General features: G+C 46.2%; 1 protein-coding gene across 3 annotated transcripts; it reads right to left on the reverse strand.

Annotated features, from left to right (window-relative positions):
• Positions 1-2,514: 2,514 nt before the first annotated feature.
• On the reverse strand, positions 2,515-6,015 carry RBM3 (RNA binding motif protein 3). 3 transcript variants are annotated; one of them, XM_059385031.1, is made up of 7 exons: positions 5,913-6,015; positions 5,202-5,321; positions 4,847-4,953; positions 4,100-4,205; positions 3,910-4,003; positions 3,406-3,488; positions 2,515-3,089 (listed from the first exon to the last, which is right to left on the reverse strand). In XM_059385031.1, exons 2-6 carry the CDS (start codon positions 5,302-5,304, stop codon positions 3,431-3,433), a joined length of 468 nt encoding a protein of 155 aa, XP_059241014.1. In that variant the 5' UTR covers positions 5,305-5,321; positions 5,913-6,015; the 3' UTR covers positions 2,515-3,089; positions 3,406-3,430. The 3 variants fall into 3 exon arrangements, with proteins under 3 accessions (XP_059241014.1, XP_059241012.1, XP_059241013.1); XM_059385029.1 differs by having other exon boundaries at positions 3,406-3,491; positions 5,913-6,012; XM_059385030.1 differs by lacking the exon at positions 5,913-6,015 and adding an exon at positions 5,449-5,879 and having other exon boundaries at positions 3,406-3,491.
• Between the last annotated feature and the right edge of the window lie 3,824 nt (positions 6,016-9,839).

Below are 9,839 nucleotides of genomic sequence, written 5' to 3' on the forward strand. Positions count from 1 at the left end.
AGGTTGGGTGTCTAGAAGAAACGTTTGGGTCAATGTTTTTGGTGTAGGCAAGATCCAGGGCTTGAAAATAGAAGTATCTGCAGACCAGGGATCTGGTCTTCACATGCCCTGGGACAGAGGTTCTCAAGGAACCTCTGTATTGGAGTTTCTGGTCTCCATGGGTTCTTGACAAGCACACACACTAGGGAAATTCTGGTAAAACTGAAGCAGGGACTAATGAACATCTTAAGGGGGCTCCGAATCTCGTATCTGGAAATTTTATTAGCAATTGCAGTGAGAAAAACCAAGAGTTCTCTAAGCCTTTTTCTTTAGAGCAAATTATCAGCCAGAGACTGGGCCTTCCTGGGCTGGATTATAAGAGATCTTCTATTTAAGTAAGCTCTATTACAGCCCAATGTGGGGCTTGAACTCACAACCTGGAACATCAAGGATCACGTGCTCTACCAACTGAGCCAGCCAGGCACCTCTACAAGGTCTTTCTAACATCAGGCATCAGGATAGCAAAGCAGGTGCAGGAAGCTGTAGTCTTTACTGATGTCGGGGATCACTTTGTTGCAGGAACTCTTGCAGCTGACTATGCAATCTCAAGCCACACCAAGGGCGAGAACGTTTCCCTTCCCAACAGCAGAGAGAGGTGCCCTCCACCATGGCTCCCACTGCCTTTGCTCCCCAAAGGCCCTGCACAGAACACCTCCTCACACCAAGTACCCAATACCTAACCAGTGGCGGTAGCCACAATGCCCCTTTTCCTGGCTCAGGTGGGTCAGTCGGGAGGTATGAAAAGTTACCTAGTCTCCACCCACCTGCCAAACAATGCAGATTCATGACTGCTTAGGTAGAAGGGTCCTTGGAGCCTGTCCCAACTAGCTGGGGCCAGGAGGGAGGCTTCCAATATGGGACTCTTCCAATACAGTAACCTGTCATTTCAGTCAGTTCAGACTCCTGGGTGGCTCAGTCGGTTAAAGCATATCCCTTTGGCTCAGGTCATGACCCTGAGGTCCTGGGATTGAGCCCTGCACAGGGCTCCCTGCTCGGAGGGAGCCTGCTTCTCCCTCTGCCTTCCACTCCCCTGCTTGTGCTTGCTCTGGCAAATAAAATCTTTAAAAAATCGGGGCGCCTGGGTGGCTCAGGGGGTTAGAGCCTCTGCCTTCGGCTCGGGTGATGATCCCAGGGTCCTGGGGTCGAGCCCCACGTTGGGCTCTCTGCTCAGCAGGGAGACTGCTTCCCCTCTTCTGTCTACTTGTGATCTCTGTCAAATAAATAAAATCTTTAAAAAAAAACAAAGCAAAACAAAATAACACCAAAACTGGGTGGCTCATCAATTTTTTAGTTCTGGAGGCTAAAGTCTAGCACAGTACCAGCACGGATGAACCCTGCGGAGTGCTTTCCCAGACTACTAGCTTCTTGTATCCTCACATGGCTGAGAACAGAAGGGGGAAGCTCTCCCGTGACTCAGGGTACTACCATTCATGACCTAGTTACCTATCTTCATCACCCCTGCTCCCCAAGAACCTCACCTCCTTACACCATCATATTGGGGTTTCAATATAGGACTTTTGAGGGAACACACGGAGTTTATTAACACATGCCCTACGAATGATGGAATAAGGCAGTTAAAGATGTCCCAGAACCGGCTATCTGGTGGTATGTGACTTTTGCATCATCAGGTAGAAGCCATGGACACCACCATTAAATTCCAAAAGGAGGGATAAAGCCAACAGGACCCCAGTGCAGCAAAGAGAACCAGGACCAAAGTGAGTAGCAGGAGGACTGAGAAACTAAGACCAACTACAGGTGCAAAAGCAGGCCCAACTATAGCCACCTTACCACCAAAGACCCGCACACCACCAGACTGAATCCCTATAGGAAGTTTGGTAATTGTTCTCAATGGCTGTACCTGCCTACTCACTGTACTTAACCCTCAAGAAGAAATGTGAAATGCCCATGAGGCTGAGGCACACAGGTTAAGTGTCCTACCGGAGATCAGATAGCTGGAGAGCAGCAGAGGCTTTGTTTCAATCCTGGATCTGCATCCAGTCTGAGCTCTTAGAACCTTGTTTTCAAGTCGGGATTCTTCCACATTCCTCAAAGGAGATTTTAGTACACTTCCTCCACTTCCCAACATTTCAGAGTCAGAAGAAACTGAAAATGCTGTTTACAACCGGATCTAACTCCCACCAGATGTTCAATTCTCAGAACAATCCTGTGAGGAGGGTACCCACTGATGCTCCAAGAAGCTAGGGAGACTCAAACCTAAGCAGTCTGATTCCCAAGCTGACAATGATCAAAATAATGGTGACAAAATCAATGGGACCAAAAGGCTATCTCAAGAAACCCAATTCCAGCCGAATATTTCCTCTGATACCCCCAGCATGTATACTCAAACGCAACCAAACTTTGAGCTGGAGAGGTCTACTCTTATGGCAATTGCTGCCTACCCCCCAACTAAACTCTTTCCTAAAAACATCCCTTCTTGATCTTTCATTTTTAGTCTGAAAACAGGTCAGCAAGGGGGAAAAAAAACACATATCAGTTTTTTATTTTTAAACTTTTTAATCAGCTCTGTGAAGAACATCCTAAAATGCTAATGAGACACAACAGAGTATTTTTTCTTCCAGTACTAAAAAAAAAAAGGACACTCACAAATATTTTAAGAAACTTCTGTATTCCTCAAGGGTGGGGACCTTGAATAAAAAAAACCCACCTCTAATTGTGCTGATTTCTTATATTTGCATTTGGAAATGCTTCCTTATCATGATAAATGCACGTTATTTTTTTTTTAAAGGCAGTCTGAACATTTTTTTTTTTTGCCATAATCAGTAATCCTGAGAGCCCAAACTGAGAAATTGGTAGAAGAAAAAAATACCCAGACTCTACAAAAGTCCCAGGATTATTATTTAAAAGAGAAAAAACTTTTAAAAACACATGGAGCTTTCGAAAAGTTCTTTGTGACAAGCTACCTTGGGAGCTCAGTTCAAAAATAGAAGTTGATGTACTAAAACAGATGTGTCAGTGCAGCTCCAAAAATCTTTATAAATACAGCCATTTGGAAGGATGATCCTGGACCAGAAGTTTTATTCCTTGTGTATCTGAGAACAGTAAGAAGGGGAGAATTGTAATGTTGGGAAGGCAGAGGTACACATGCTCACCTCCCAGGGTTGGTAAGGATTGCTGAGCAATGCCGCTTCATCTCCTCCATACCCAGGCAAGAGATTACAGGGTAGACGGGTTTTTAGACATCCCCTCCCAACAGCAGACTAGCTGACAGGCACCTGAGAGCAAAGGAGGCTTAGGAGTGGTGTCAGGTGGGCCAGGTGAACTAAGTACAGGCAGGAGGAATGCTCGAGTGGAACATGACAGGGCTGGTGGACAGAGGTCCGCTCAGTGGCAACACGTAAGCCTCACCTACATTAGGTGCACATGCCTCATCTCAGTTGTCGTAATTGTCTCTGTAATTTCCTCCAGAGTAGCGGTCATAACCACCCTGGCTTCTGGGAGAAAACATACATGGCAGTTAGCAAGAACATACCCTAGAAACCCTGGTATTAAAAACCACACATATTTACATAACCTGTCACGTTCTGTTATTATTACACTGTAACATGTAAACACATACCAAACATATACTATTTGATAGAAATCAGATATTACACACAACACATACAACAAAACATGATAAACATGTTATTACCACCTACCATATTACAATTTCATGATCTTACAACTTACTAGTACGTCATGCACACCTCAAAACACAGTATCACATTTAAAACCTCATTACAATAACTAGTGTCAGTAAAAACTGACACTAGTTAACACCAAAATCAAGTATGTATGAACTACCAGGCAGCTGAGCTCTTTAAGAAGAAAGCAGCACCACCAGAGCACCCCAATCCCTTGGCTACCCACCTGCCACCATAGTCTCTGGTCCTTCCATATCCATACCCATATCCTCCAGGTCGACTGTCATATCTGCCACTCCCATAGCCCTGGTCCCCACCACCTAGAGTAGATTAAGAAAAAGTTGAAAAGCAGCTGTCTAGACATAAGTCACTAATAAGCCACTCTCCCCCATATCCACACTTACCACTGCACTTACCTCTAGAGTAGCTGCGACCACGCCCATGGGCCCCAAAGGCACCCCCTCTAGTTCCCCTGGCCGACTTGCCCGCGTGATCCACACGGATCTGGCGACCATCCAGAGACTACGCGTGGGGAGACACAAGGAGGATGGGTTGGTGGTCAAACAGGGCAGTGGTGAAGAAAGAATGGGTAGGGCAGGTGGGCTTTTGCCCAGAAACTCCTGCTGGGCACCAGGTTCTGGGTGCCATGTTCCAGAATAAGCTCCTTTCACCAGAATGGCTTTATCAGGAGCTATAGAATCCCACAAAATGACCTGAATCCACCGTGTTCCCCCTGCTACTACTTACATCTTGACTGAACTCAGGCTGAGTTCTCCTCCCCACTCCTACAAGCTGCCCCACTAGTAGGGCTAGACAGACACCTCTCTTGGTTTGAGACTTCAGAGTCCATCCCAGAAGACTCACGAGGTCCTCTCTGGGCCAGGCCCGCAGGTCTGCAGACTCTACTACCTAAGCCCAGGGTAGGTCAACCATCCACAGGTGGCTTCTCGGCCTCATGCAGGACCAGTCGTCGCCTCCCAGGCAGCCCGGCTCTGTCTGCCGCTGCCCTCCACCCCCTAGAACAGAAGGCAGTCACGCTCCTGTGAGTGGGCACTGCGGGGTTTGGTGGCCGCGATGCCCCTAGCAGACACAGAGGGAAAAACAGAAAGAATGGTGCAAGTGGCAGATGGGGGCAGGGCCCCTATGCAGGTAGGAGACCTCACCTCTCCATTCATGGCTCTCATGGCATCTGAGGCATGCTCTGGATTGGTGAAGGTGATGAAACCAAAACCCCGGGATCGCTGAGTCTCCCGGTCCTTGACAACAACCACTGGGGAAAAAGAGAAAGATGTGGGAAGAAACACAAGCCGCAAAGGGTGTCCCGTAGAGAATAGACCCCTCCCACCACTCCTCAACTGAAAATTAGGAGGTTCTTGCAAGATTACCTTAGAACTAAGAACCAAAAAAAAGGAGTATGTTAAAGTCTAGGGTCCTGATTTTTCTTCTTCCATTTCTTGAAACTCAAGGGCTCCAGACTTTCAAACACCCAACTCATCATACAACTGGCCCATATCTCACCCTCCGAAATAGGACCGAAGCTGCTGAAGTGGTCTTCAAGAGCCTGCTCGTCGGTGTTGAAGTTGAGTCCTCCCACGAAAAGCTTCCCTTCTTCAGAAGACATGGCCGTCAATTTGAGTACTGCAAAGGGAGTACGAAAAAGGGTGGGAGAAACCGTAGAGATGAAAGAGAAAAAAATGAAAAAGGCAGGACCACGAATGGATAAAGAAAGAGGAAGACGAAAACAAAAAGACACCCGAACGCAGACCTAAAAGAACAGCGGAAAAGCCGGGAATCGGCAGTGCCGCATCAGGGAAGCAGCCATTTGGGGGCGGCCTTCGCGCATGCTCAAATCACCACCACCACGCCCGTCATTTTGTGCCACTGCGCAGGGCCCGATCACCCCTGCCTTCCCTCCGCGCCGGCAGAACAAGATGGCGGCGGTCACGTGGTGGTGGGGGAAGGGCACCCGCAAATCTCTGCTGTCGCGCGGTCCCTCCCGCCACAGACGTCGCCAGTCCCTCCCAGCATTCCTCGCACTCGGATATAAGGAGCCAGCCTCCCACCAAAATTAAAGTTTCATCTCTCAGCACGGACCTACCCACTCGGGAGAAGCCCAAGCCTACGTGTCAGAAGCCGCTGCTCTCCCCACTCGCGCACCTAGCTCCTGGCTGGCGCGTCGCACATCAGTGAGGCCAGGAGCAGCCGGCCCACAAGATACGCGTTGCTTACCTCCAAATTATGCAAAAGAACTGGAAGAACAGCTACCGTGCAGGAGCTGAGAGACTGGGAAGATTGCCGCGCAGGAAGACGCTTGATAAAGCGCACGTAGCATGCACGTCACAAAACGTCCCCCGCGCGCACCGGCGTCCATGCTCATTGGCTGAAGCCAGCAAGGGGGTGGGAGGAAGGGATGGCCGAGCAGACGGACCAATAAGCTCAGCATGCTTCCGGAAAGGGAGGTGAGCCTTGTGCGTTTGGTGCACTGTGGGATCCGTATCCATTCGCGGGCCCAGTGGTGCGCAGGCTCCTTTTTGCTCTGATACCCTTTTCCAACCCTGACGTCACCCTGGCCATCCTTGACGTCATATCGTCCATTGGTTCTCGCGTCTTCCTCTCCATCTCAGTCGTCTTCCTGTAGGTCCCCAAGACGTAATTACTGTAACCTCCTTCACTCCCCAGTTCTCTCATATTCCTCAAGGATCGGATGTTTTATCCCCTAATTTACCTGTCGTCCTCACCCTTCACAGTCCTTAACGTCAGATCCTCTGTTTTCTCATTGTGTGATGCTGATCCCCACGTTTTCTCTGCCTAACATCTAGCCGCCTGTCATGGGATCCTTTTTCCTGGCGTCATTCCTTCTCATTTCTGACTTAAGCCCTACTCCTTATCAGACTGCCTCCCGAAGTCAGTCTCTTGATTTCCCTGCCGGTAGACTGCCCGAGATGCTTTCTACAAAACAGCATGCCCCAGTCTTAAAAGGGAGTAAATTCCAATCCACAGAACAATTTTTGTTATCATGCAGGGTCCCTGAGCCCTTGATCCGCGAAGACTTTCACAGTACACAGTGGACCTGTCCAGCTTTCAGAGTTCCTGAGCTCCCCCTCAAGGAAGACTGGGTTACTCTGCTCTCACAAACTCTACATTTCCAAGTCCTTCTAAGGGTCAGCCCTCCAAATAAAGACTAGATTTGTTAACTTTTGGAGTGCACAATTGTATGCATCCACAAAATGAACTTGTCTGGCTTTTGCCATATCCAGGCCTCCTATGCTCAGGATGGACACGAATAGATTTCACATTGTGCATATACATAATAGTCTTAGGTAGCTCTCAGGGAATCTGAGGCCCCATGCAAAAAGAAGTACCCGTTTGATTCTCAAAGTGAGCTCTGGTCATATTCTATGGTTCATGACACATCTTCATTGTTGTTACACAAAAAGCCCCTCATTTTATTTATTCTCTTTTAATCCTGCACCCAACTTTTGTTCTCTTCCTTCCACAGTTAACCATTTTATTGGTTTTAAAGTGTATCTTTTTCAACCTTTCTTTCCTGATAAATGTATTTAAAGCTACAGGTTTCTTGTTTTAACTGATTTTGCTGTGATCTACAAAATTTGCATGTAGTGTTTTTATATTATTTAGTTGTAAATTTTTTAACATTTTATTTTTTAAGATTCTTATTTGAGAGAGAGAGAGCATGAGGTGAGGGGAGAGAGGGGTGAGGAAGGGCAGAGGAAGAGGGAGAGAGAGGAAGGGCAGAGGAAGAGGGAAAAAGAGAATCCCAAGGAGAATCCCCACCGAGTATGGAGCCTAATCTGGGGCTCAGTCCCTGGACCCTGAGATCAGGACCTGAGTCATGAAATCAGGAGTCAGATGCTTAAGGTACTGAACCACCCAGGTGTCTCTATTTATTTATATTTTTAAGTAAACTCTATGCCCAACACGGAGCTTGAACTCTTGACCCCACAATAAAAAATATTGTATTTATTTATTTAGATTTGAGAGAGAGAGAGAGAGAGAGTGAGAGCAAGAAAGAGAGTGTGTGCACAGATGGGGGGAGAGGGAGAAGCAGACTCCCCGCCAAGCAGGGAGCCCAGTGTGGGGCTTGGAGGACCCTAAGGTCATGACCTGAGCTGAAGGCAGATGTTCAACAGACTGAGCCATCCAGTCACCCCTATTCATTTTATTTTAGAGAGAGAGAGAGAGAGAGAGAGAGCAGGAGGGAGGGTCAGAGGGAGAGGGAAAGACTCTCAAGCAGACAAAATACTCAGAACTGGACACAAGGCTCAATCCCAGGGCCCTGAGATCATGACCTACCAGGTGCCCCTAGTTGTAAACTTTTCTAAAGTTCCTTTATGATTTCTTCTTTCATCTAAGGATTATTTAGTAATGTTTCAAAGATGGGTTCATTTTTTTCTTTTTGCTGTTGCTAATTTTATTGTACTATGGTCAGTGATAATGTTTAATATTGATACTTTTGAATTCATCAAGGTGTTAGTGCCCTAACATGGTCTATTTTTGTAACTAAGTGTAAGCATAAAAGTAGTCTTCTCCAGGGTGCCTGGGTGGCTCAGTGGGTTAAGCCCCTGCCTTCAGCTCAGGTCATGATCTCAGGGTCCTGGGATTGAGCCCCGTATCGGGCTCTCTGCTCAGAGGGGAGCCTGCTTCCCCCTCTCTCTCTGTCTGCCTCTCTGCCTACTTGTGATCTCTTTCTCTGTCACATAAATAAATAAAATCTTTTTTAAAAAGTAGTCTTCTCCATTTGTTAAGTGTGGGTTATACAGGAATGTGTTCTTACATATATGTGAATATATAAAAACCATACATTATATATAGGAATGTGTTTATATATATTAATATCTAAGTTATATATATATATATGATGTATAAATAAATATGTGTATATATAAAATACCAACCTTAAAAATGTATTGTTCACAGGCGCCTGGGTGGCTTAGTTGGTTAAGTGTCTGCCTTTGGCTCAGGTCATGATCCTGGGGTCCTGGGATCAAGCCTGTGTCAGGCTCTGTGCTCAGCAGGGAGTCTTCTTCCTGCTTCTCCCTCTCCCTCTGCCCCCCACCACTGTGCGCTAATAAATAGATAAAATCTTCCAAAAAAATGATTGTTCAGTACTCCTTAGGTGTGTATGTTTATGGTAGACATATCTTTCTCTCAATGAGTGTATGTCCTTTGTTTTTTGTGATCTTAAATTTTGTTGTTAATTATTGGATGGCTATCTTAGCTTTCTTTGGGCTCTTATTAATGTGCTATATCCTCTCTTCATCTTTTCATTTTCAACATTTCCCAATCTTTGTGTGGGTGTTGTTGGACTGTTTTTCTTTTGGGGGACCTTTTTTTTTTTTTTTAAATACAGTGAGGGTCTCTGTGTTCTAAATATTTTTGTGATTGTTATTATAGTAAAACTTCCGACATCCCATTTCGTATTCTCTAATTACAGTACTTTTCTGTTCCTTTTTTTCCTATCCTACTCATACCTACTATTTTCTTTAGGTCTCTTTTATATCACTTGTTCTGGTTTTATAGTTTACTTTTATCTATTTATTGTATTTACTTAACATTACTCATGTCTGGCCCAATACTTCTTCTGATATTATATTACATATTATATTGTTATATTATAATTTTATGGCATACCCAGTACACTAGCCAGCCTCCAGGATGGCTCCCAATGATCACTGCCTGTTGGTATTCACATCCTGTGTAATACCCTCCCGTGTTGTCCCAGGGTTGGTTGGTGTGACCAAGAAAATATAGCAGAAGTGATGGTATGTCATTTCTGAGGTTAAGTTCTAATAGACACTACAATTCTGTCTTGCTCATGGTCTCCTGCCTGCCTGTTGGGACCGTGTGTTGTGAAGAGTTCCACGGAGAGGCTCAGGTGGCGAAAAATGGAAGCCTCCTCCTAGCAGCCTCCCGAGTGGGCCATGTTGGAAGTGGGTCCTTCAGCCGAGGGGTCATGTCTTCAGTCCTGACAACTTGCCTGAAACTTCAGATGAGACTGAGCTAAAATCACCCAGCAGAGTGGCTCCCAGTTTCCTCCCGACACTCCAGAGGCTGAGAAAATAAATGTTTGCTGTTTTAAGCTGCTAAGTTTGGGGGTCATTTGTTCTAGAGCAGTAGATAACTAATACATCCGGT

Source organism: Mustela nigripes, chromosome X (assembly GCF_022355385.1).
Source record: "Mustela nigripes isolate SB6536 chromosome X, MUSNIG.SB6536, whole genome shotgun sequence".
Lineage (NCBI taxonomy): Eukaryota > Metazoa > Chordata > Mammalia > Carnivora > Mustelidae > Mustela > Mustela nigripes.